Source organism: Pseudophryne corroboree, chromosome 3 (genome assembly GCF_028390025.1).
Source record: "Pseudophryne corroboree isolate aPseCor3 chromosome 3, aPseCor3.hap2, whole genome shotgun sequence".
Lineage (NCBI taxonomy): Eukaryota > Metazoa > Chordata > Amphibia > Anura > Myobatrachidae > Pseudophryne > Pseudophryne corroboree.
In genome coordinates, this window is record NC_086446.1 from 163,092,787 (window position 1) to 163,120,115 (window position 27,329).

Genomic DNA, 27,329 nt, shown 5'->3' on the forward strand with positions numbered 1-27,329 from the left:
TGACTTATTATGAATGCGCTGCAGGTGACGTATAAGGGAGGATGTTCCGAGGTGGTTAATGTCCTTACCCCTACTTATTACAGCTTGACAAAGGCAACACACGGCTTGACACCTGTTGTCCGCTTTTCTGTTGAAATACCTCCACACTGAAGAGCTGATTTTTTTGGTATTTTCACCAGGCATGTCAACGGCCATATTCCTCCCACGGACAACAGGTGTCTCCCCGGGTGCCTGACTTAAACAAACCACCTCACCATCAGAATCCTCCTGGTCAATTTCCTCCCCAGCGCCAGCAACACCCATATCCTCCTCATCCTGGTGTACTTCAACACTGACATCTTCAATCTGACTATCAGGAACTGGACTGCGGGTGCTCCTTCCAGCACTTGCAGGGGGCGTGCAAATGGTGGAAGGCGCATGCTCTTCACGTCCAGTGTTGGGAAGGTCAGGCATCGCAACCGACACAATTGGACTCTCCTTGTGGATTTGGGATTTCGAAGAACGCACAGTTCTTTGCGGTGCTTTTGCCAGCTTGAGTCTTTTCAGTTTTCTAGCGAGAGGCTGAGTGCTTCCATCCTCATGTGAAGCTGAACCACTAGCCATGAACATAGGCCAGGGCCTCAGCCGTTCCTTGCCACTCCGTGTGGTAAATGGCATATTGGCAAGTTTACGCTTCTCCTCCGACAATTTTATTTTAGGTTTTGGAGTCCTTTTTTTACTGATATTTGGTGTTTTGGATTTGACATGCTCTGTACTATGACATTGGGCATCGGCCTTGGCAGACGACGTTGCTGGCATTTCATCGTCTCGGCCATGACTAGTGGCAGCAGCTTCAGCACGAGGTGGAAGTGGATCTTGATCTTTCCCTAATTTTGGAACCTCAACATTTTTGTTCTCCATATTTTAATAGGCACAACTAAAAGGCACCTCAGGTAAACAATGGAGATGGATGGATACTAGTATACAATTATGGATGGACTGCCGAGTGCCGACACAGAGATAGCTACAGCCGTGGACTACCGTACTGTACTGTGTCTGCTGCTAATATAGACTGGATGATAATGAGATGTAGTATGTATAAAGAAGAAAGAAAAAAAAAACCACGGGTAGGTGGTATACAATTATGGATGGACTGCCGAGTGCCGACACAGAGGTAGCTACAGCCGTGGACTACTGTACTGTGTCTGCTGCTAATATAGACTGGATGATAATGAGATGTAGCATGTATAAAGAAGAAAGAAAAAAAAAACCACGGGTAGGTGGTATACAATTATGGATGGACTGCCGAGTGCCGACACAGAGGTAGCTACAGCCGTGGACTACCGTACTGTACTGTGTCTGCTGCTAATATAGACTGGTTGATAATGAGATGTAGTATGTATAAAGAAGAAAGAAAAAAAAAACCACGGGTAGGTGGTATACAATTATGGATGGACTGCCGAGTGCCGACACAGAGGTAGCTACAGCCGTGGACTACCGTACTGTACTGTGTCTGCTGCTAATATAGACTGGATGATAATGAGATGTAGTATGTATAAAGAAGAAATAAAAAAAAAACCACGGGTAGGTGGTATACAATTATGGATGGACTGCCGAGTGCCGACACAGAGGTAGCTACATCCGTGGACTACCGTACTGTACTGTGTCTGCTGCTAATATAGACTGGATGATAATGAGATGTAGTATGTATAAAGAAGAAAGAAAAAAAAAACCACAGGTAGGTGGTATACAATTATGGATGGACTGCCGAGTGCCGACACAGAGATAGCTACAGCCGTGGACTACCGTACTGTACTGTGTCTGCTGCTAATATAGACTGGATGATAATGAGATGTAGTATGTATAAAGAAGAAAGAAAAAAAAAACCACGGGTAGGTGGTATACAATTATGGATGGACTGCCGAGTGCCGACACAGAGGTAGCTACAGCCGTGGACTACCGTACTGTACTGTGTCTGCTGCTAATATAGACTGGATGATATTGAGATGTAGTATGTATAAAGAAGAAAGAAAAAAAAAACCACGGGTAGGTGGTATACAATTATGGATGGACTGCCGAGTGCCGACACAGAGGTAGCTACAGCCGTGGACTACCGTACTGTACTGTGTCTGCTGCTAATATAGACTGGATGATAATGAGATGTAGTATGTATAAAGAAGAAAGAAAAAAAAAACCACGGGTAGGTGGTATACAATTATGGATGGACTGCCGAGTGCCGACACAGAGGTAGCTACAGCCGTGAACTACCGTACTGTGTCTGCTGCTAGTATAGACTGGATGATAAATAATGATATAAAAAATATATATATATCACTACTGCAGCCGGACAGGTATATGTTATATAATGACGGACCTGCTGGACACTGTCTGTCAGCAGAATGAGTTTTTTAATTTTTATAGAATAAAAAAACACCACACAAGTCACACGACGAGTGTACTTTTTCAGGCAGACATTCAATCACAATATACTATACTGGTGGTCAGTGTGGTCAGGTCACTGGTCACAGTGGTCAGTCACACTGGCAGTGGCACTCTGGCAGCAAAAGTGTGCACTGTTTAATATGTACTCCTGGCTCCTGCTATAACCTATAACTGCTCCCCAGTCTCCCCCACAATTAAGCTGTGTGAGCACAGTCAGATATTATACATAGATGATGCAGCACACTGGGCTGAGCACAGGGGTTCACTACGGCTGGCCGGCGGTCGGGCTCCCGGCGACCAGCATCCCGGCGCCGGGAGCCCGACGGCCGGCTTACCGACAGCTTGGCGAGCGCAAATGAGCCCCTTGCGGGCTCGCTGCGCTCGCCACGCTACGGGCACGGTGGCGCGCTACGCGCGCCACACTATTTTATTCTCCCTCTATGGGGGTCGTGGACCCCCACGAGGGAAAATAAGTGTCGGTATGCCGGCTGTCGGGCTCCCGGCGCCGGTATACTGAGCGCCGGGAGCCCGACCGCCGGCAAACAGAAGACTACCCGAGCACAGATATGGTATGTGAGTGTGACTGAGTCACTGTGTATCGTTTTTTTCAGGCAGAGAACAAGAACAGAACGGATTATTAAATAATAATAAATTATAAAACTGCACTGGTGGTCAGGTCACTGGTCAGTGGTCATCAGTCACTAGTATAACTCCTCCTAAGCTCCAGTAAGTAAATGAAGTGTCTCACTCTCCTATCTATTTTAATTTCTAAACGGAGAGGATGCCAGCCACGTCCTCTCCCTATCAATCTCAATGCACGTGTGAAAATGGCGGCGACGCGCGGCTCCTTATATAGAATCCGAGTCTCGCGATAGAATCCGAGCCTCGCGAGAATCCGACAGCGTGATGATGACGTTCGGGCGCGCTCGGGTTAACCGAGCAAGGCGGGAAGATCCGAGTCGCTCGGACCCGTGTAAAAAAACATGAAGTTCGGGCGGGTTCGGATTCAGAGAAACCGAACCCGCTCATCTCTACTTGAGAGCGGTGTTTAAGGACACAGATGACTTGTAGAACTTGAGAGCGGTGTTTAAAGACACAGATGACTTGTAGAACTTGAGAGCGGTGTTTAAAGACACAGATGACTTGTAGAACTTGAGAGCGGTGTTTAAAGACACTGAAGATGGACTTCCGGTTCCGGTGCCTGCATGAGGAGACGCTGATTCATACAGCTCTCCTGCACCTCTAAATAACGGGCCGCACAGAGCCTCCATTCCGCCGTGGACAGCGGCGGTTTTAGCAGTTGGCCGAAGGGGAAGGTGTGGGGCATCACATGGATAAGTTTCTATCCGCATCTATGCCCCCCAAAGTGCACAAATCCAAGTCTGAACGCCGGCAGCCGGAATCCAAGATGGCCGCCGCGTCTGAAACTCAGGTGGGAGCACATGCTGCTAGCACTGACAAACACTCACAGCATGCCCTGCACCCCTCACAACCTACCCCAGACACCCCTGTACCTGCTTCCGATAGCCCTGTTACATACTCAGACGTGGTGAAAGCGGGGCAGGTGGCTATGGGGCCGATTATGGAAACACATTCAGCCAAACTGCAACAAGCCATACGTGATATGAAATCACAAGTAAAGCAGCTTTCTAGAACAGTTGTAAATAATGAACAACGTATTGGGGAAACTTTCCAAGAGGTTACTGAACTCAAAATACAATATGAACAGCTACAGAAATCCCACTACCAACTATTAACAAAGGTCGACGCCCTTGAAAACAGGTCACGACGATGCAATTTACGTGTCGTGGGGTTACCTGAATCACTCAAAGGCCCTGAGCTGTTTACTTTTTTACAATCTACCCTGCCTGATTTACTGGATATTGGAGAGGATTGTACGGGTTTGGTCGTGGAGCGAGCGCTCCGCTTAGGTCCCCCGCGGTCCGATCCGGACAGCAGACCCCGTGTAGTCATTTTCAAAACTCTCAGCTTTGTCCACAAGGAAGCCATCTGGGCAGCGTCACGGCACAACAGGGATCTTAAATGGATGGGTTCACGACTGTTTATTTTTCAGGACTATTCTTCTGAAGTAATGAGAGCAAGGAAAGACTTTGCACCCCTCTGTACTAAGTTGGTGAAGGATAAAAGGAAATTTGCCTTGCTGTTCCCAGCACGTCTCCGTCTCTTTGAGGGCAATGCATTTAAAGACTTCTCCACTGTCGGTGATGCAGAGGGATACTTGCGTGAAATTACTCAGACAGATTACAGCCCCACTGAGGACCCAGCTGACCTATAATGTGACCTGCAATGTGATTAGTTGGTCTTATCTATCCCTAAAGAGATATCCACATTCAGTCTGGCCCTGATATCTGTGTATGCAAACATACAGCTTCGGCTGGCAATATATGAACGCCTTACAGTCTCCTTGCTAACAACACATTTATTTTTTATTTTTTATTTATTTTCTTTATTTCTAATTATTGTTGCTAGGTTGTTTCCTTTCACCGGCTTAGACCTCACTCACGGTCTCATTGCTCTTCCTGGTTAAAGGGATACATACTTGTCTTTCTGCAATTACTATTATGAATATATCTGGCCATCTATAGCTTTATAGCAACAATGTTTAATGATATAGGGATTCGCATGTTGTTTTTGGCAATGCTTGTCCATGTGACCCTTTTATATCTAATTTGGCCGCTGCTTTGCTTCTTGATTTATAATGGCTCTGGCCTAACCCTCATATATACACATCTGTGAATAATTATGTTGGTTTTTTTTTATGGAGGTTAAGAGCACCAACCTTGTTCTGCTTTATGCTCGTTAGAGTTTACCCGCGTGTTAGTCTGACGCGGGAAGATTTACACCCGGAAGTCCACCTCGCCTGTGTGCGCAACATAGGAGTGTACTTCCTTATCGGAATATATTCTCTATGTTTGTTTCCCCAGTTATTCCTTCCCACCCCCCCTCTTCCCTTTCGCAACTCCGATTTTTTTGTATCCTTTATCTTATTATCATGTGACAGGTTTTCAATGAGTAGGCTGGGATTATATTTTGCATGCTTACCTTTACATTGTTTTATGTATGGCTAGTCTAACATTAGGCTCCCTCAATGTCGGTGGCTTTCATTCTCCAGCTAAGAGGAAGAAGATATTGATATACCTCAATAGAACGAAAATTGATATAGCGTATTTACAGGAAACTCACCTGTTACCCCCTGAAATGTTAAAGCTAAACACACTACGCTGGAAAGTCCTTTTATCTGCCCCATTCACCTCTAAGGCCAGAGGGGTAGCAGTAATAGTGAGGGTGTCATTAGCAACCATTGTGCACTCCTCGTCAATCGACCCTCAGGGTCGTTATATAATAGCTGATGTATCAGTTGATCAATCTAGATATATATTATGCAATGTGTATGCCCCTAATATATATTCTAGGGATTTTTTTACTAAAATTGTATCTAAATTGTACGCTTATGGCACTGTCCCTTTCCTCTTCGGGGGAGATTTTAATATAGTAGCATCTTCACAGATGGACATTTCCTCTTCCCCACACAACAAACGTCGGGCCCCACCAGTAGGCATACCGTATATTCTTCAGCAACTTCAGTTGGTAGATGTGTGGAGAGCTTCTCACCCTCTAGAGTGTGAATTCACTTGTCTGTCTGCAGCTCATGGTACTCTTTCCAGGATAGATTACATTTTTATGTCTGAGCATTTATTTACAAGCCTCCTGGATTCTAATATAGAACCTATTTGTGTGTCTGATCACGCTCTGTGTTGGATTAAATTTGCTTTGATCACTGATAAAGGCCCATACAAACAATGGCGTTTCCCCTCCCACTTATCTCACTCCTTTAAAGTTTAGAGCTGCATTGGAAACCGTTTGGGTTAATTATCAATTTCACAATGCTGATATCATGTCTTCCTCCCCCGCACTTTTTTGGCTAGCCTTTAAACCTGTGCTCAGAGGAGAGATTATTTCTTATTGTGCACATAAAGACAAATTGTTTTGCTCCTCATATATAGAATTGCAAACCAACCTGACTGCTGCTTATCAGATATTTAAGAATACACCTACATCAGCCAATAAACTGGCATATTTGTCGCAAAAGACGGCTTTTGATAATATGTTGTCCCAGGTGGAGTCCAAATATTCTTTTAACTCTGCCTGCAAATTTCATAAACATGGCAATAGGTCGGGGAAGCTTTTATCCAACCTTCTCAAGGGCCAACTCACTTCTAGTACAATTAAAGCTCTTAAAGATAAGAATGGTAAGACCACTTCTAATGGCAAGGAAATCTCCAATATTTTACATGCCTTTTATTCTAAGTTATATGCCTCATCGGAAACTAGTATTGAAGAGGCTGTTGCCTTCTGGAACAAAGTTACCCTCCCTCGCATGTCCCCAGATCAAGCCTCATCCCTAATACAGCCCATAGCCATCGAGGAAATAAGACGTGCCATTAAGCAACTTAAAGCCAATAAAGCTCCTGGCCCAGATGGAATCTCAAATGACTTCTATAAGATTTTAGGCCCTAAAATAGAAGACGCACTTTTAGTTTTTTTAAATTTGCTGATATCGAGATCTGACCCCCCTCTATACTTTAATTCTGCCCTGTTGAAACTCTTACATAAACCTGGACGTGACCCTCTTTTACCCGGCTCCTATCGTCCAATTGTTAGGGTCTCCTGCCCTGTGCTGCCACGTCGTCATGGCAACCGGGAGACAAGTGCTAGCGGAGTAACCTGAGCGCAGCTGATACTCCGGTTCGGGTCTTTTGCTGTGCAGTGGTTACAGGCTCTGTGCACGGCAGGGGATCCGGTGCTGGTTTTTGTGCTCACAGTCTGTGAGGTCTGAGTGGGGCGTGGACAGCACCTGCTTTATAAGGCCTCTTCTCAGGTTAAGCAGATGCTGCTGAATCTTTGTTGGTTAGTTCCTGAAAGTTAGCCAGTACTGTGTAGCTTTGTATTTGTTGTTGCTTACTGCAAATAGGCCTGGGGATTTGGTACTACACTCTGCCAATCCAGACCTAGCAGTAAGACTGGAGTCAGTCGTTTAGCTTGCTGGGGTTCTTTTACTACTCTTTGAACTTAGCAAGTTTGCGGCTGTATTCTAAGACTTGCCTGCCTAAATCCTGTCTCACTGTGCAAGGTGTCAGGTGTCAGTTTAGTGGCAGTAAGCTGAACCTGTGCACTGCAAGTGAGAATTAGGATTGTGGAGACTCTCCTTGTGTCTATCATTCCATCTCTGACCAAGGAGTTTACTGCCACACCCGTTGGTAACCCTTTAGGGTTTTGCTGTTGCCCTTAGCAACAGCATTTCGGGTTCTCTACGTATTAAAACACAACATCTTGCTTTTCCCATCTGAGCATTACTAATACTAGGGAGACACCCAGTTCCTTAGCCTCTGGGCTTCTCTGTTCACTTTGTGTGTATTTTGTTACCCTATCACCTTCTGTGTACGTAATGTCATATTCCCCAGTCTGTCTGTGAGTTCATTTGTTTTGCATACCTATCCGTTCAGACACCAGTACATTCCTGCAGGCACTGGTGTGCATAACAGTTCAAACACCAGTACATTCCTGCAGGCACTGGAGTGCATAACAGTTCTGACACCAGTACATTCCTGCAGGCACTGGTGTGCATAACATATTCAGCAGCCTAATACTCCTGTTGAAATTTTGTGGGAATATGGAGCATACCCCTCAAAATAAGTTGCAACAGGTGGTCGATCAGGTGCAGGTCCTGACTCGACAATTTAATGATTTGTCCATTAAAATGCACACCTCCCAGGCCGCTGGCGGAGCTCCCGCAGCAGCAGCACCTTCAGGGGTTAAGTAGCCGAAAGTAAATCTCCCGGATCGTTTTTCTGGAGATCGCTCGCAGTTCTTTTGTTTCAAGGAGAGCTGCAAGCTATACTTCCAGCTTAGGCCTCAGTCTTCTGGGTCGGAGATTCAGCGGGTGGGCATAGTGATTTCCTTGCTACAAGGAGACCCACAGGTCTGGGCATATGGGTTGCAGCCTGACTGTCCGTCGCTTAAAAGTGTTGATGCTTTTTTTACGGCACTGGGCATGTTGTATGATGACCCTGACAAGACGGCCTCAGCCGAGGCTCAGATTTCGATCCTTAAGCAAGGGCGAAGGCCAGTTGAGGTTTACTGTACGGAGTTTCGGAGGTTGGCCCATGATACCCAGTGGAATGACCCATCCCTGAGACACCAGTACCGAAGAGGTCTTTCTAACCAGATAAAGGACCAACTGGTACAATATCCCTTGCCTGATAGCTTGGATCAGCTCATGCAGTTATCCATCCGGGTGGATAGACGGCTGAGAGAGCGTAGGCTTGAAAGGGAGACTGAGGTTTCCTTCTTTCCCAAGGGAACCTCAGACTCTGAGGAATTTTCCGAGGAGCCTATGCAGATTGGGGCTACCCGCCTCTCCTCGCGTGAGAAGACGCGGAGGAGACAGCAGGGGTTGTGTTTGTACTGTGGGAATAAAGGTCATGTGGTAGTATCATGCCCAGAAAAGCCGGAAAACTTCAGGGCCTGAGGGTGATGGGAAATATCCTGTCAGGCCAGAAGTCAGAATTTCCCAAGAAGACTTTTATCATTCCGGTGACCTTGAAGATCCTCGGTCAAACTGTCAAGACTGAGGCCTTTGTGGACAGTGGGGCCGACGGGGTTTTTATGGACCGCCAATTCGCCCTGAAACACTCTGTTCCCTTAGTACCCTTGGCATCGGAAATTGAGATTTGTGGGTTAAACGGGGAACCATTATCCCAAGGTAAAATTACCTCTTGCACTAGCCAGATTTCTTTGTTTATTGGAGCCACACACTCTGAAAAATTGTCCTTTTATGTGACACTCTGTACTTTTGCCCCATTGGTGTTGGGGTTACCCTGGTTAAGGGCCCACAATCCTCAATTTGACTGGGTCTCTGGGGAGATTCTTAGTTGGGGTACTGATTGTTTCAGGAGTTGCTTGAGCCTTCCAGTCAGGCTCTCGCAGCTAAGTTTGCCAGGATTGCCAGGGTGTTATGCAGATTTTGCGGACGTGTTCTCCAAAAAAGTTGCAGAGGTACTACCTCCCCATCGCCCCTATGACTGTGCCATTGATTTGTTGCCAAATGCTAAGCTTCCCAAGAGCAGGTTGTACTCCCTGTCACGTCCTGAGACTCAGGCTATGGCAGAGTACATTCAGGAGAACTTGGCTAAGGGATTTATCAGACCTTCACAGTCTCCAGTTGGGTCGGGGTTCTTCTTCGTGGGTAAAAAGGACGGTTCGTTGCGACCCTGCATCGACTTCAGGGAATTGAACCGTATCACGATTAAAAACTCATACCCACTGCCTCTCATTTCGGTCTTGTTTGACCAGCTTCGTACTGCCACCATTTTTTCTAAGATTGACCTACGCGGTGCGTACAATCTAATCCGAATAAGAGAGGGGGATGAATGGAAGACTGCCTTTAATACCCACTCAGGGCATTATGAATATTTGGTGATGCCTTTTGGGCTCTGTAATGCCCCTGCAGTCTTCCAGGATTTCATGAATGATGTGCTCAGGGAATATTTGGATAGATTCTTAGTTGTATACTTAGATGACATCCTAATCTTCTCCCATTCCCTGGAGGAACATCGGAAGCATGTACGCTTAGTCCTCCAGAAACTCAGAGACCACCGGCTTGGGGCGAAGCTGGAGAAGTGCGAATTTGAAGTTCAGCAAATCGCATTTCTAGGATATATTATTTCACCAGAAGGTTTCCAAATGGAGGGTTCCAAGGTACAGGCAGTCCTGGATTGGGTGCAGCCCACTAGTTTGAAGGCGCTTCAGCGTTTCCTGGGCTTTGCAAATTTTTATAGACGATTTATCGCTGGATTTTCGTCTATAGTGGCGCCCTTGGTGGCACTCACTAAGAAAGGGGCGGATGTTGCTCACTGGTCTTGTGAGGCTAAAGCGGCTTTTGCCCGTCTCAAAAGGGCATTTGTATCGGCCAAGGTGCTGCGACACCCAGATCCAGAGCGTCCTTTTGTGGTGGAGGTGGATGCCTCTGAGATGGGTATTGGGGCAGTGCTTTCTCAGATGGGAGTGTCTGATAATCGCCTTCATCCCTGTGCTTACTTTTCCCGTAAATTTTCGCCTGCCGAGATGAATTATGACGTGGGTAACCGGGAATTGTTGGCTATTAAGGATGCACTCGAGGAGTGGAGACACTGGTTCGAGGGGGCTACGTTTGTGGTCTCAATTCTCACTGACCATAAGAATCTGGCATATTTAGAGTCAGCGAAGCGTCTCAATGCCAGGCAGGCACGATGGGCTTTGTTTTTTGCTCGCTTTAATTTTTTGATAACATATCGCCCTGGGTCAAAAAACATCAAGGCTGATGCGCTCTCGCGGAGTTTTGCTCCAATCCAGGAGACCACCGAGGAGCCGTTGCCCATTGTGTCCCCATCATGTATTAAAGTGGGCATTACCCAGGACCTCTTATCATTAGTCCTTAGAGCACAGGAGCAGGCTCCTCCAGACCTTCTGGTAGGTCTTTTGTTTGTGCCTCCTAGGTTAAGACAGCGAGTGTTCCTGGAATTCCATGCCAAGAAGTCGGCAGGTCACCCGGGTATTGCCAGAACTCGGGAGTTGCTATCTAGGGCGGTGTGGTGGCCCTCGGTGGCTAAGGATGTGGATCAGTGGGTTCGGGCATGTGACATCTGTGCCCGAAATAAGACTCCTAGAGGGGTTCCTGTTGGCCCATTACATCCACTCTCTATCCCATCTAAGCCATGGACCCACATTTCAATGGATTTTGTGGTGGACTTGCCCAAATCCTCGGGGATGACAGCCATTTGGGTTGTCGTTGACAGGTTTTCGAAGATGGCGCACTTCGTTCCACTGGTTGGGCTGCCATCGGCCAGACGCCTGTCTGAATTATTTATGCTGCATGTTGTGCGTCTCCACGGGTTGCCACTTGATGTGGTCTCTGACCGCGGATCCCAGTTTGTGGCCAAATTCTGGAGGGCATTTTGTTCCGATCTCCAGATTTCTGTCAGCTTGTCGTCAGGCTACCATCCGCAGTCTAATGGGCAGACTGAAAGGGTGAACCAGTCCTTGGAGCAGTTCCTCAGGTGTTATGTCTCCAAGTGTCAGACTGACTGGGTTGCTCATCTGTCCATGGCGGAGTTTGCCTATAACAACGCGGCTCACTCTGCTACAGGGATCTCTCCCTTCCTTTGTGTGTATGGGCATCATCCTAAGGCCAATTCTTTTGACCCCCTGGACTCCACGCCTGGGGGTTCCTCTGTGGTTTCGGTCCTTAGAGGTATTTGGCGGAAAGTGAAGAAAGCCCTTGTGTCTGTGTCATTAGTGACCAAAAGGGTTTTTGATAAGCGGAAAAGACCCTGCAGCTTCAAATTAGGAGACTTCGTCTGGTTGTCTACCAAGAATTTGAAGTTGAGACAGCCATCTCATAAGTTAGGCCCCCGGTTCATCGGCCCTTATAAGATCACCAGGGTTATCAATCCGGTGGCATTTCAGTTAGATCTGCCCCGTTCTTTGGGTATCAATAAAACATTTCATTGTTCCCTTTTAAAACGGGCGATTAGTAATCCTTCTTCCAGTGGAAGACCTTCCCCTCTTCTGATACGTGGCCAGAGGGAGTTTGTTGTTGAAAGGATTCTTGACTCCAAGATGGTTCGGGGTCGGCTGTCATTTTTGGTGCACTGGAAGGGGTATGGCCCGGAGGAGCGGTCGTGGGTGCGCAGTTGTGATCTTCATGCCCCCAGACTGATACGCTCTTTCTTCTCGCAGTTCCCCGATAAACCCGGTGGTAGGGGTTCTTTGACCCCTCGTCATAGGGGGGGTACTGTTAGGGTCTCCTGCCCTGTGCTGCCACGTCGTCATGGCAACCGGGAGACAAGTGCTAGCGGAGTAACCTGAGCGCAGCTGATACTCCGGTTCGGGTCTTTTGCTGTGCAGTGGTTACAGGCTCTGTGCACGGCAGGGGATCCGGTGCTGGTTTTTGTGCTCACAGTCTGTGAGGTCTGAGTGGGGCGTGGACAGCACCTGCTTTATAAGGCCTCTTCTCAGGTTAAGCAGATGCTGCTGAATCTTTGTTGGTTAGTTCCTGAAAGTTAGCCAGTACTGTGTAGCTTTGTATTTGTTGTTGCTTACTGCAAATAGGCCTGGGGATTTGGTACTACACTCTGCCAATCCAGACCTAGCAGTAAGACTGGAGTCAGTCGTTTAGCTTGCTGGGGTTCTTTTACTACTCTGTGAACTTAGCAAGTTTGCGGCTGTATTCTAAGACTTGCCTGCCTAAATCCTGTCTCACTGTGCAAGGTGTCAAGTGTCAGTTTAGTGGCAGTAAGCTGAACCTGTGCACTGCAAGTGAGAATTAGGATTGTGGAGACTCTCCTTGTGTCTATCATTCCATCTCTGACCAAGGAGTTTACTGCCACACCCGTTGGTAACCCTTTAGGGTTTTGCTGTTGCCCTTAGCAACAGCATTTCGGGTTCTCTACGTATTAAAACACAACATCTTGCTTTTCCCATCTGAGCATTACTAATACTAGGGAGACACCCAGTTCCTTAGCCTCTGTGCTTCTCTGTTCACTTTGTGTGTATTTTGTTACCCTATCACCTTCTGTGTACGTAATGTCATATTCCCCAGTCTGTCTGTGAGTTCATTTGTTTTGCATACCTATCCGTTCAGACACCAGTACATTCCTGCAGGCACTGGTGTGCATAACAGTTCAAACACCAGTACATTCCTGCAGGCACTGGAGTGCATAACAGTTCTGATACCAGTACATTCCTGCAGGCACTGGTGTGCATAACACCAATTTCCCTCCTGAACACAGATTATAAATTATATACCAAAATTTTGGCTGATAGACTTAAACTTATTCTTCCAAATATCATACACGAAGACCAAACAGGGTTTATTATGGGGTGTCACTCTGTAGGGAATGTTCGGAAAGTCCTCACGGTTATGCAATGGCTAGAATCCTCTAACTTCAAAAGTCCCAATGCAATTTTATCACTCGATGCAGAAAAAGCTTTTGACCTAGTAGCATGGGACCACTTATTTGATTGTATGCACAGATTTGGCACCCCCAATGAATTTATTTTGATACTGCAAAGGCTATTCAAGGGTTCCTCTACGCAAATTTTAAGTAATTGCTATCTTTCCCACCCTTTTTCAATTTTACAAGGCACGAGACAGGGTTGCCCTCTCTCTCCCCTCCTCTTCGCTATGGCGTTAGAACCACTGGCTGCAGCCCTCCGTTCAAATTCCCTGTATACTGGCATTAAAATAAATGATGTAGAGGTCAAATTGAGCCTCTTTGCAGATGATATGCTGTTATTTATATCTCAGCCTTTGCAGTCACTTACAGCCATTGTTTCCATGATAGACAATTTCAGTGCTTTTTCAGGCTTTAAGGTGAACTATTCAAAATCACAGCTCCTGCCTATAATGACGGAGGCTAATTATTTTGCATCACACCCCACTTTAGCCAGGTTTGCTATCTGCCACGCCCCTCTTAAATATCTCGGGATTCTTATTCCAAATACTCTAAGTTCACTTTATTCAGTTAACTTCCCACCAATACTGGCTTCAAGAGTAAAATTAATCGACCACTGGACACATTTACCCCTTTCATTAACTGGCAGAATTGCTGTCATAAAAAGTGTGTTATTTCCCAAACTTTCATATATACTACAAATGCTCCCCCTTTGTCTTTCAAGATGAGATACTACAGCCCTAAATGCTCAATTTATTAAATTTATGTGGCAAGGTAAGAAGCCATGCATTGCTTTTTCAAAATTGATCCTTCCAAAGGTGCAGGGAGGCTTCGCTGTGCCAGACATAGCCACTTTTACCCAAGCAACTCATTTTCGATATATCTCAGACTGGTTGGGGCAAACCTCCGTATTTACCAACACTGCATTGGAGGATGCACTCTTCTTCCCCTTTTCCTCTAATGCACTATTACACTCTCCTAAATCATTGATCCCAACACCCATTCTCTCCAATATATTATTTGCAGATGTTTATAGAAGTTGGTGTACCATTAATAAACGCTTACACAGGGATCATATTGATACTCCTTTTATTACCTTTTGGGGGAATCCCAGTTTTATTCCAGGTCTGGAGAATCCACTATATTTGAACTGGAAAGCGAAGGGGATAATAGCGATAAAAGACATCTTCGATCCGGGTGGCACCATACGTGCCTTTAATTATCTCCAAGATACTTTTTTTGGTCTTCAGAGAGGGTGGTTCTTTATGTATCTACAGGCTAGGCACTATGCTCAGTCCAAAACTGTGAAACCAAACGTGTCCCAATCCAAATATGTGATTTTGGAAACTATGGCTTTCATTAAAATCAAAACATACAAAATTCGGTATTTATATCCATTTTTGTTGGAGCCATCTGCGGCAACAGTTTGGTCTCGCTCCCTTAGGAGCTGGACTCGAGACATCCCATCCATTCAGTCATCTGCAGTTTGGACGGAGCATTGTGAGGCCACCCTTAAGCGTATCCCTTCTGCCACACTACAGGAAACACATCTACGGATTGTACATTGGGCATACATCTCTCAAGCACAGAGGAAATTTATAGTAGCAGAAGAAACGGGCAGATGCCCAAAATGCACTGCTAGTAAAGCTGATTTCTTTCATAACTTTTGGGAATGTAGGAAGATCAGACGATTTTGGGATAAAGTTATCACTTATGTCAATAAACTTTTCTCCCTATGTCTTATTAAAGCCCCTATCCCTTGCCTTTTATTGAATTTTGATGAATGGGATTTAGGTTTATGTAAAACCACATTGTCGCCTATATTAACGGTTATTTTGACCATTGCCAGTAAGCTTATTCTAAGACACTGGATCTCTAGATCCCCCCCCCCCCTTTCTACACGAACTTCAGTCAGATATTTTAAAGATACTTTATTATGAACGAAGTGCTGCATTTCCAGAGATTGAGACAGGGGTAGTTAAGTTTTATAAAAAGTGGGGTGGCTATATATTTAGACTTCCCCAGGGTATACAAGATCAAATACAGATAGTGTTCGAAGGCACTGATTGGCTCCTAAGACAGAAACTAATGTAATTCCTATCCACTACGACAACTTATTTTGATATTTCGGAGTTACCACTGCCTCTTCCCTCCTTCCCTCTGTTTTGTGTTCCTCCCCACCCTCCCCCCTTTTTTTATTCTTATCTTGTCGCATATACATTTTACTAATGTTATCCATTTATGCCTGGTACATTGGATTTGAATAACAGGTCTGTTTGTACTTTACTCTAACGCTCTTTTAGATGTAGCAATTGTTTTATACACTGTTACTCTTTGCCCGAATTTATGGGCATTACTATGCACTGCCTGTCATCCTTTGGTATTGTACTTTGACGCCTTGAAGATAACAATGTAACAATGTACCAATGTACCAATATTGTCGATATGATATTGATTTTCTATATATATAAATGGAAAAATTTTGTAAAACCCAATAAATCGTTTATTCAAAAAAAAAAAAGACACTGAAGACTTGTAGAACTTGAGAGCGGCGTTTAGCCCGCAGCCCACACTGACTCCAAGAAGCACTGGTGACTGGATTGCAGAGGAACACACCAGCCGCTGTATACGCTGGAACTGTGCAGCAACTGGCACCTGGAAGTGCCGGAGACACTGGGGTACGACTGCGGAGAGATTCGCCGGGAACAAGAGCACTGGTATCCACTTCAGGGGAAAAGACGATACTCAGGCGCCGAGGCGCTGCCCGGCGTCTGCCTTTGAATCTCTCGCCTCCGCTGGATTGGCGGAACAGTCTGATGACGTCACCTGCTCCCCGCCCACGTGATGCCGGGTGTCATGGTGGCGCCCCTGCCCCGGGGAACCGCCGGGAGCCGCGCCAGCCAGGCACCGAAGCCCGTGGACCATCGAAGGCGGAGGCCGCAACACAGACCAGCAGGCACGCAGGGCTAAGCGCGGTGAACGCCGCCTATGGCGTGTGACAGTACCCCCTCCTCCAGGAGTGGCCCCCGGACACTTTCCAGGTTTTGTTGGATGTCTGGAATGGAAAATCCGCACCAGTCGGGGAGCCATAACTTCAGTAGCCTTGACCCAGTTCCTCTCCTCGGGGCCAAAACCTTTCTACTCCACCAAATACTGTAGATTCTTGTGAAGATAACGAGAGTCAAGAATAGCTTTGATTTCAAAGTCCGTTCCAGCTTCAGACTCTGCAGAGGTTGGCCTTGGGGACTTTGAATGGAACCGGATTAAAATAAGGGGGCGAAGGAGAGAGACATGAAAGGAGTTTGGTATCCGGAGGTGGGAAGGCAATCCCAATTTGCAGACAACCGGGTTCAGGACTTGTAACACGGGGTAAGGACCAATAAACTTTGGGGCGAACTTCATAGTGGGCACCCTTAACCGGAGGTTGCGGGTGGAAAGCCATACCCTGTCACCAACCTTGTATTGGGGAGCTGCTCGTCGCTTCCTATCCGCAAAGAACTTATAGCAGCCAGAAACTCTCTTGAGATTAGCATGAACTCGACTCCAAATTTGGCTGAAGTGCCGAAGAGTAGAGGCTGCAGCAGGAACATCCTCCGGAGGACAAATGGGTAATTCAGGAACTTGAGGATGGAACCCATAATTAATGAAAAATGGGGACTCACCAGTCGAAGAGTGGTACAGATGATTATGGGCAAACTCGGCCCATGGCAACAGTTCCACCCAATTATCTTGCGAGGGAGAAAGATAAACACGGAGAAAAGTCTCTAAATCTTAATTGATGCGTTCAGTTTGCCCATTGGTTTGTGGATGGTAAGCGGATGAAAACTTGAGTTTTATTTGTAAGGCCGTACAGAGAGCTCTCCAGAATCTTGCAGTGTATTGTACCCCCCCGGTCAGAGATGATTTCCTGAGGTAAGCCGTGCAGGCGGAAATGTTCTCAGATAAATAACAAAGCCAACTTGGGAGCTGATGGTAACCCGGTCAAAGGTACAAAATGTGCCATCTTAGAGAAACGGTCGATAATTACCGAGACAGTATTGTGACCCTTGGAGAGGGGCAATTCGGTGACAAAGTCCATAGAGATATGGGTCCAAGGCCTCTGAGGAATGGACAGTGGATGCAACAACCCCGCAGGAGGCAAACGAAAAATTTTGTGCTGAGCACACTGAGGACATGAGTTGACATAATCTTGAATATCCTTCTTCATAGTGTCCCACCAGTAAGACCTTCGTAGAAACTCCCACATCTTTTGAACTCCAGGATGACCGGAAAACTTGGAAATAGGAGCCCACTGCAACAACCTTGGTCGAAATTTAGCTGGCACAGACATTCTCCCAGGAGGAGGACCCAGAGCAGTGGGCGCCGCTGACATAGCAACTGGACTGAGAATCAAAGCCTTCTCAACAGAATTCTCCTCATCTGAAGCTGTTAAGGAACGGGATAAAGCATCAGCCTTGGTGTTAAAAGTCCCAGCCGGTACTTATTAACAAACGAAAACCGAGAAAAGAAGAGCGCCCATCTAGCTTGATGGGGATTCAAGCACTGGGCCGTCTTGAGGTACAGCAAATTCTTATGATCAGTGAAAATTGTAATTAGGTGTTTAGCACCTTCCAAAAGATATCTCCATTCCTCCAAGGCAGATTTTATTGCCAAAAGCTCTTTGTCTCCAATGGTGTAATTCTGTTCCGCAGGAGAGAATTTGTGAGAATGGAAACCACATGGATGTAACTTCCCATCTGGAGCGTACTGCGAAAGCACGTCACCTATGCCTACCGTGGAAGCATCAACCTCCAAAAAGAATGGTTTTAAAAAATGTGGTTGTTGAAGTACTGGAGCGGACATAAAGGCTGCCTTTAACTGAGCGAACGCTGCTACAGCTTCGGAGGACCAATGACTTGGGTCAGAACCCTTCTTGGTTAGGGCAGTAATAGGTGCCACGATGGTAGAGAATCCCTTTATGAATTTCCGGTAGTAATTTGCAAAACCCAGAAATCGTTGTACCGCTTTCAAGGAAAGAGGCTGAGTCCAGTCCCGGATGGCAGTGAGTTTCTCTGGATCCATACGAAGCTCCGTGCCCGAAATGATGTACCAAGAAATGGAATAGAAGGAACCTCAAAAGTACATTTGGAAATTTTGCCATAAAGATGATTCTTTCGCAATCGAAGAAGTACCTCTTTGACCTGTATTCTGTGCTCTGTGAGACTTTTAGAAAATATCAGAATGTCATCCAAATATACCACTACACTTAGGTATAGCATATCCCGAAAGACTTCGTTAATGAATCCCTGGAAGACGGCAGGCTGAGGCCAAATGGCATTACCAGATACTCATAATGCCCGTCCCTGGTATTGAAGGCCGTCTTCCATTCGTCCCCCTGTCGGATACGTATCAAATTATAAGCTCCCGTTAAATCAAGCTTGGTGAAAACTCGGGCTCCGCAAACTCTATCAAAAAGCTCCGAAATGAGCGGCAAAGGATACTAATTTTTAATGGTGACATCATTTGGACCACGATAGTCAATACATGGTCTCAGCCCTCCGTCCTTCTTCTTCACAAAAAAGAAACCCGCCCCCGCCGGGGAGGTAGAGGGGCGGATGAATCCTTTCTGCAGATTAGATTTGATATAGTCCGACATAGCTTGGGTCTCGGGCAGTGATAAGGGATAAGTGCGACCCCGAGGTGGCATTTTCCCCGGAATGAGCTCAATGGGGCAGTCCCAGGATCTATGCGGTGGTAGCTGATCGGCCGCTTGCTCCGAGAACACGTCAGAAAACTCCCGATAGGCCTCCGGAATGAGCCCTTCATCTGACTTGGAAGATACACGAAGCGGATAGACAGGGGTGAGACCATTTGAATGACAAAAAGAACTCCAAGATATTATTTGTGTCGAACTCCAGTCGACGTGAGGGTTGTGAAGTTTAATCCAAGGAAGGCCAAGAACCAGATCGTGGGGCATCTCACGAATCACTAGGAACTCCAGGTGTTCTTGATGTAGAGCTCCCACTTGCAGTTTGATTGGTACTGTGCAACTTGAAATCAGACCGTCAGAAATTTGGGTACCATTGATAGCAGTCAACGTAATAGGTCGTTCGACCGACCGTAGCTGAAAACCCAGATCCTGGGCACAGGAAAGGGAAATAAAATTCCCCGCAGCCCCTGAGTCCAGCAGAGCCTTAACGGGTTTGGCTATTGACTCGGAGAACAGAGACACGGAGAGTAAACAGTCCACTGGCGGAGAAGGTTTAGAAGAAACCCCTAGTTCGACTCCTCCGGAACAAGCTAGGACTGCCCGTTTCCCGGGTGAGACTTGCAAAACTTGAGAAAGTGATCCGCGGCTCCACAGTAGAGGCAGAGTCTAACCTCACGACGACGCTGACGTTCTTCTGGGGACAGCCGAGATCGATTAATCTGCATAGGTTCATCAGAACTTGGAATAACCGTTTGCTTAGACGGAAGAGATCGGACCCTTGATCGATCTGACCGACTACGTTCACCACCTCGTTCCTGCATGCGAAGATCAACCTTTACACAGAGCGAGATTAACTGTTCTAAAGAATCCGGCAAATCTCTAGTGACCAACTCGTCCTTTAGACGATCAGAGAGCCCGTTCCAAAAGGCAGCCCGAAGGGCATCATTATTCCAGCGCAGTTCTGAGGCTATGGTCTGAAAATTAATCACATACTGTCCCACTGAACAAGAGCCTTGTCGGACACGAAGCAAGTCTGCAGAGGCAGCGGTCGTCCTGCCGGGCTCATCAAAGATCATCCGGAATGACGTAATGAAATTGGTGTAACTAGAAACCAATGGATCAGATCGCTCCCATAACGGAGACACCCAATCCAACGCTGAACCCTCGAGCAAAAAAACAATGTATGCCACCTTGGACCGATCAGTAGGGAAGTTATGTGAAAGAAGTTCAAAATGTACCTCGCACTGATTGAAAAAACCACGGTAATTTTTTGGATTCCCATTATAGCGAGAAGGAGTAGGGAGCTGAAGGCGTGACCTGGTTCAAGAGGAGGATGGAATATTACTAGAGACAACCACTTAAACGGGTACTGGAGCTGGGGCCGGTACTACTGAAGCCAGAGAAGTCTGAATTTGATCCAGCCGGCCAGATAATTCCTGGAGATAATGCATCACCTGGCCCTGTGCTGCTTCCTGACTTTGTACTCGAGAAATCAAGTCCTGGATGGTACTTGCCTCTGGGCTCCGATCCCCCGGGTCCATGGCGCCTGAGTATACTGTCACTGACCTAGGTTGGGGGTGTTGTGAACTCGGGGGTTCTCTCGATGGTAGGGGAGAGGAACCACAGTTGGGTCGGAACAGGGATGGCTTGATATAGGTCTTCCTCATACAGGACTCTGACAGTAAAGCTTGGTGAAAATATTAAAGAACTTTATTGCAGGAAGGGAGCAACACAATGTCACATAGCAGAGAAGGAACGTATGGGGGAAATGTCCAGGCCTATAGGAGAACTTGTAAGCAATGTTAAAGATTCCAGGAAAAGAAGTACTTGTGGGTGTTGGTACAAGATAATGGTGACTGAAGAACTTGTGAGTGATGTTTTCAAAGATACTGATGATTTGAAAAACTGGTGAACGGTGGTTAAAGACTCTGATGATTTGGAACACTTGTGAGCGGTGGTTGCTGATGATTTGTATGACTTGAGAGCGGTGACTAAAGATACTGATGATTTATAGAACTTGTGAGCGGTGGTTAAAGACACTGATGATTTGTATGACTTGAGAGCGGTGATTAAAGACACTGTAGAACTTGAGAACGGTGGTTAAAGACACTGATGACTTGTAGAATTTGAGAACGGTGTTTAAGGACACAGATGACTTGTAGAACTTGAGAGCGGTGTTTAAGGACACAGATGACTTGTAGAACTTGAGATCGGTGTTTAAAGACACAGATGACTTGTAGAACTTGAGAGCGGTGTTTAAAGACACAGATGACTTGTAGAACTTGAGAGTGGTGTTTAAAGACACTGAAGACTTGTAGAACTTGAGAGCGGCGTTTAGCCCGCAGCCCACGCTGACTCCAAGAAGCACTGGTGACTGGATTGCAGAGGAACACACCAGCCGCTGTATACGCTGGAACTGTGCAGCAACTGGCACCTGGAAGTGCCGGAGACACTGGGGTACGACTGCGGAGAGATTCGCCGGGAACAAGAGCACTGGCATCCACTTCAGGGGAAAAGACGATACTCAGGCGCCGAGGCGCTGCCCGGCGTCTGCCTTTGAATCTCCCGCCTCCGCTGGATTGGCGGAACAGTCTGATGACGTCACCTGCTCCCCGCTCACGTGATGCCGGGTGTCATGGCGGCGCCCCTGCCCCGGGGAACCGCCGGGAGCCGCGCCAGCCAGGCGCCGGAGCCCGTGGACCATCGAAGGCCGCAACACAGACCAGCAGGCACGCAGGGGTAAGCGTGGTGAACGCCGCCTATGGCGTGTGACAGTTTTTACAGGAGATCGTGGATATCCTTGCACCCCCTGGCTCATGACTCAATACAGCACACCCAGGCCAGGGCCACAGTCCGAGTTTAGTTCCGCGCTTACTGCCACTAGGCAGCTGGTGGAGCGCACTATTGAGGTCTTGAAGAGATGCTTCCATGTGCTCCACCACACTGGTGGCAACCTCATGTATTCACCAGAAATGGTAAGTAAAATTGTGGTCCTGTGTGCCATACTCCACAATATTGCTGTGAGGAGTCGCCTGGAGCTTCCTCAATCCGAGGAATGGCCCAGAGAGGATGAGGAGCCAGGGGTTGGGCGGACATTCCGGCAAGGCACGGAGGCCCAGCGTGGTCATGCCTTTAGGGCAAGAATCGTACGCCAGCACTTCAGGTATGCTTATGTCCTGAACACATTCATAACGTTTTTTGGCAACAATTAGATGGGGTTTTTTTTTGTAGTTATTTACATATGTAACTGTATTTTAGAGGAGTTTAAGTAATTTGTTGGTCTGGCAGAGATTTAGGTACACATGGATGATTTAGTGTATTAATGTGTATGTCTTTTGAGTAGTATCCTAACTAATGGTAAACTTCTGACGTCTGTAAATGCTGATAGTCCAATAGTATTGTTGCATGTTTTACACATTTTTTTTATAATCCTGTCCATTTTGATTTTTGCATTTTAAATAAACATAATATTTAAATATAGAAATAGTCACTTTGTTGTTGTTGCTATATACATTTCCCATGCACGCCTCTAATTTTGTTTTAATATCTATTGGGAATACAACCTACCCATACCTACAAACTCATACTACTCTCTGGGATTGTTAACCTGAATCAGGCCTCCAAATGTGGTGAATGTTGCCTATACAGTATTTTCACAGTGCCAGCCGTGAACAGTCGCTTATGCGTACGCAGAAAAAACCCACATCACTGTTAATGTCCAGTGATATTAATAAAGTTTATCAATACAGGTGACACCATCACAGTTTGACCAATCAACAGTCAGCATACAGTATAAATATTAGTCCCTGTTGCTAAAATGCCATTGGCACCATACGAGCCGCCATTTTTTCTATGAGGGAGCTGCGGCTACTGACCACCATTATGGACCACCGCGTGGGCCGCGCGGGACCGTACGTTCCCAACTCTAGGAAGCGTGTGGCCTATGTGGAGGTCCGCAGAGTCCTGCAGGCGAGGGTCCGCACCAGGCGAACAATTGTGTAGCTCGAGCGGCGGTGGTCAGACCTCCGCCGCCAGCCTACGTTTGCTGTTGCAGCTGCTCCAGCAAATTCGCGCACGTGAGTAATCCACATTTGTTTGTGTCAGTGTGTATTTTAACATGTAAATGTTTAACATTATTACCAAACAACATTAGTACACATAAAACCAGCACTGTATGCTTATGTGCTTAACACTGTATGTGGGGGTAGTCCTTTGAAGAACACACTGGGGAATGCAGTGGGAGGGATTCATGTGTAGGGAGTTAGGATTGACATTGATTTTTATAGTGCAGGGAGTGTGTCCATTTATAAATATATAATGGTAAATCAGCTACCTGTATAAGCACAATGCTTCCCATAAAAATTGCCATAGTCCTACGTAGTGTAAGTTACCCTATTTGTGTGGTATAATGAAAGTGCCCAGTACATCCCTGTGTGTGAAACATAGAAACATAGAATTTGACGGCAGATAAGAACCACTTGGCCCATCTAGTCTGCCCCTTTTTTTATCCTTTAGGTAATCTCAGCCCTTTTTGAACCTTAATTCTTTGTTAATTCTTTGTTAATTAATTGTAATTGTGTGTGCTAATGAGAATAGGCTAAAAAGGTAACTCTTTCCCAATTCCCCCCCCCCCCCAAAAAAAAAGGTAAACTTCTAGTACATAAAAATATGACAAAGCACACAATGGGAACATATGGCACAAATATTAACATTAAAAAAATATCCTGTTGGCCAAACATTAAACAGCAAGAAACTTACATATTTGTTTATTTTGCACTTTTTAGGAACATCACAAAGGCAGGATACTGAGGAGGAAGATGAGGATGCCTCCCCAACTGATGAAGCACCACCCCATCAAACCTCCTCCTCCTCCACCTCCTCCCCCTTTCAAGCCCCCTCCCCCACTCAACCACCAGCACCCCATCAATCATCCTCAGCCTCCTCCTCATCCTCCCCCTCTCAACCCCCCTCACCCTCTCTTTCTGAACCCGCCTCTCAACCCCCCTCACCCTCTCTTTCTGAACCCCACTCTCAACCCCCCTCGCCCCACCTCACCCTCTTTCTGAACCCCCCTCTCAACCCCCCTCACCCTCTTTTTCTAAACCCCCCTCTCAACCCCCCTCATCCTCTCTTTCTGAATACCCCTCTCAGCCCCCTCACCCTCTCAATCTGCCCCCCCTTCTCAACCCCCCTCACCCATCCATCCTCTGTCCCCCATCCATCCTCTTTCCCCATCCAACCTCCTTCCCCCATCCAAAATCCGTCCCCCTTACAAGTCCCTTCCCCCACATCTGAGTGGGCAGCTGAGGCCCCTGAGGAGGCAGAGGGTGCTGCTCATCCATCGGGGAAGAGTAAGTCATTTGTAACACATAAATGTTTTAGTAAAGTAGTTTTTATTTCTGTACAGGTACATGTGTTATCTAAATGTTCCCCTGAAAATGATGATGTGATACACATACCAACAGGCTCTGACTCAGCTTAGGTAGTAATGCATGTTATCACTGAGTCAGGACATGCTGGGATATGTAGTTCACCTGCACATGTACATACGCTGTCTGATGAGGCTGAGCCTACACACAAAATGGTGAGGCCAGGCCACTCCAGATGTGTATGAAGTACACATCCCAGCATGGGCAGCACCCGTTTTAGCATGTGTATTTTTTGTGTTCATAGCAGGCCATGCTGGTATGTATAGTTCCTGAACAGCTGGAGGGCGAAAGGTTCGACATCCCTGCCCTAGCTAGTGACCGATTAAAGTGTGTTTTGTGCCTTGCTTATATGATGTGTTATGTCCGTTAATAATTTTGTATTATTTACCTTCCTTACAGATGATGCTGTTGGAGATCCCCATGCCTTAATAGGCCAAAGCCTACAAAGGATGGAGGGTCATTGCAGGGGCCTCCTGCAGGAAATACAATTGCTGCAACAATTTTTTTGAGTTTTTTGCAGATAAATTTATGTTAAACTTTAGTCTACTTAGTTCAAAACACCAAAAAACAAAATTTATGTTTTGCAAAAATAAATAAAACATTTTGTTTACACACCAAAGGAGTTTTATGTTGTGCTTTAAAATGTAAACATAGGTACCAATGTTTTGAAAGTGGATCATGGGAACATTAAAGAGTGACAAAGGCCTACTTAATGAACTAAAAACATTTTTTAAATAACAATGACAGTTAGGAGCTGATTGTTTCAGAAATGCACCCAAAAAACAAACAAACCATCAAATAATTCAATAAGGACATATAAAAAACACAAAATGTTTAATATTTTGCAATTAGGCTGACAAAGTCTCCCTTTTGAAGTCTTAGAATACTTAATTGGACAATCACATTTAAATTCCTTACCCTAATTGGTCTCTTAATTGAGGAAGGGATACGAGAAAGTATAGCAGTGAGTAGTGTGGGGGAAAAACAAAAAAACAATGCTGTGCGAATATTTGCAGATTCACATAAGCTTGTGTACTCATGCGAAGGCATTGCACATATGCTTCGTGTTATGTGTTGCTAGCGATGCGTATGGTAGTCATGTGGACGGATCGCTACCATGCGATGCTACATAATACACGCCTACTCTGTGCAGTGGTGCATGGTCGTTCGCAGTAGTGTGGGGTGGGCGTTTGTTTGCATTCGTGCATTGTGATCGCTGCTTTGCGTACGCCGCTTGCATAAGTAGAAAATAGCGAACATCTCGGAATGACCCCATTAGGCGTGTGAGCTGGAGCAGGGACCAGCTGCCTGAAGGCTGATATCTCTGGTTCTGGGCATAGTATAGACAAGTTGCCAGTGTCCACCAAAAGGGGAGAGTCCCAGATTTTGGAATATACCCTCAGAGAAACTCAGAACCCAGTCAGACAGAACCCAAGAGATTTGGCTGGGAAGAGCAATTAAAAGGCTTGGATGGGGAAAACTGCTTTGAAGTCGGATATCTCCGGAAAGAGGGGACCCTCAGCTATCAGTCTAGGGCCCATATACTCCTGGGGCCCTTAGGCAAGTGCCCATTGAGCCCATATGAAAAGATGGTCCTGTTCCCAATAGATATTCACATGGATAGTAAATAAAGCATATTTTTAAAAAAACGTATTGACTATTAAAAACATGCGTCGACCATTTGCATATTGACCACTTCCATGTCGATCATTTAAACATGTTGCCCTTTTGTACGTGTTGACCTTAAGCACTGTCGACATTTTGTATTTGTCAACATTTTGTACCTGTCGACCTAATGCATGTAGACCATATGTTGTTGACTTAATAAGTGTCAACCTGTACATTGTCGATCTGTCATCCAGATATCATGTGCAGTTCAGGTCTGCAATGTTGCGTGCAGATCAGTAGCAGACTGTGAGTGATTGACAGTCTGCTGCTGCTTGGGGGCATGTGTAGGGGGTGGTGACGTCCGCCGTTTTTCAAAACGGATGCATATTGCCTTTGTTGTGGGGGAATGATGAATTCAGTATCTCCGTCAGAACACAGACATTTCCGTGCCTCTTTGTTGGATATGTGGTCAAGTTTCTATAACTGAGTTTTTGGGGCTTGCTGAATAGATTAATTACTACTGAACCTCCTCATACTAGTGCATGGTGGTACACCACATCTTTACTGTATGCAGGAGATAATATCTTTTGTTACTATATTGAATATTGTATTTAAATATGTTTAAAACAAACAGACTATTGTTTCCACATGTATAATGGAGCCAAAGAAGATAAGGAAACAAGAATTTTGACTGACAAGCATATTCCATTAGGTTTACACCACAGCTAATTGTCGGTGATGCGTGAGGAAAAGCTATTCAATAAGCTTTTTCCCTTCACGGTATTCACTGGGTTAACATAGTGAGTCTGTGCAAAATGTGAAACAGTGGGTTTCCTTGCACAATAAAATGCAGACTCTGCATTTTAATGTTGATTTTTACTCACAGCTCCTGAGGCTGTGAGGATAAATCCTGCCCAGGCCCGATGCTACCCACTCAGCAAAGGCATACAGTGCAGGTAGGCACCAGGCCTGAGAGGCGCTCTCCCTGTCCTGCATCCCTGTTGCTGCGCTGCCTGTCCCCCCCTGCTGCTGCCGGCTGCTACGCTTGTCACACTGTGACAGGCAGCTGTGCCAGCAGCTTTAAGCGTCCTCTCCCCCTTCCTAACTGTGTGACTGCGTGCACTGCAGGAAGACCCGAAAAGGGGGCGGAGCTACATGGAACAGAGG

At 46.2% G+C, this 27,329-nt stretch overlaps 2 protein-coding genes across 6 annotated transcripts in view; one reads left to right on the forward strand and one right to left on the reverse strand.

The window, feature by feature from the left end:
- Positions 1-24,206, forward strand: part of MARS2 (methionyl-tRNA synthetase 2, mitochondrial) — a 353,599-nt gene extending 329,393 nt beyond the window's left edge. Inside the window, exon 4 of the mRNA XM_063958539.1 lies at positions 23,910-24,206. Coding sequence (XP_063814609.1) covers positions 23,910-24,191 — 282 coding nt within the window. The 3' untranslated portion in view covers positions 24,192-24,206. The remainder of the gene's footprint in view (positions 1-23,909) is intronic.
- Positions 1-27,329, reverse strand: part of LOC135055001 (cyclic AMP-dependent transcription factor ATF-7-like) — a 306,652-nt gene that overhangs the window by 96,115 nt on the left and 183,208 nt on the right. The window lies entirely within an intron of this gene.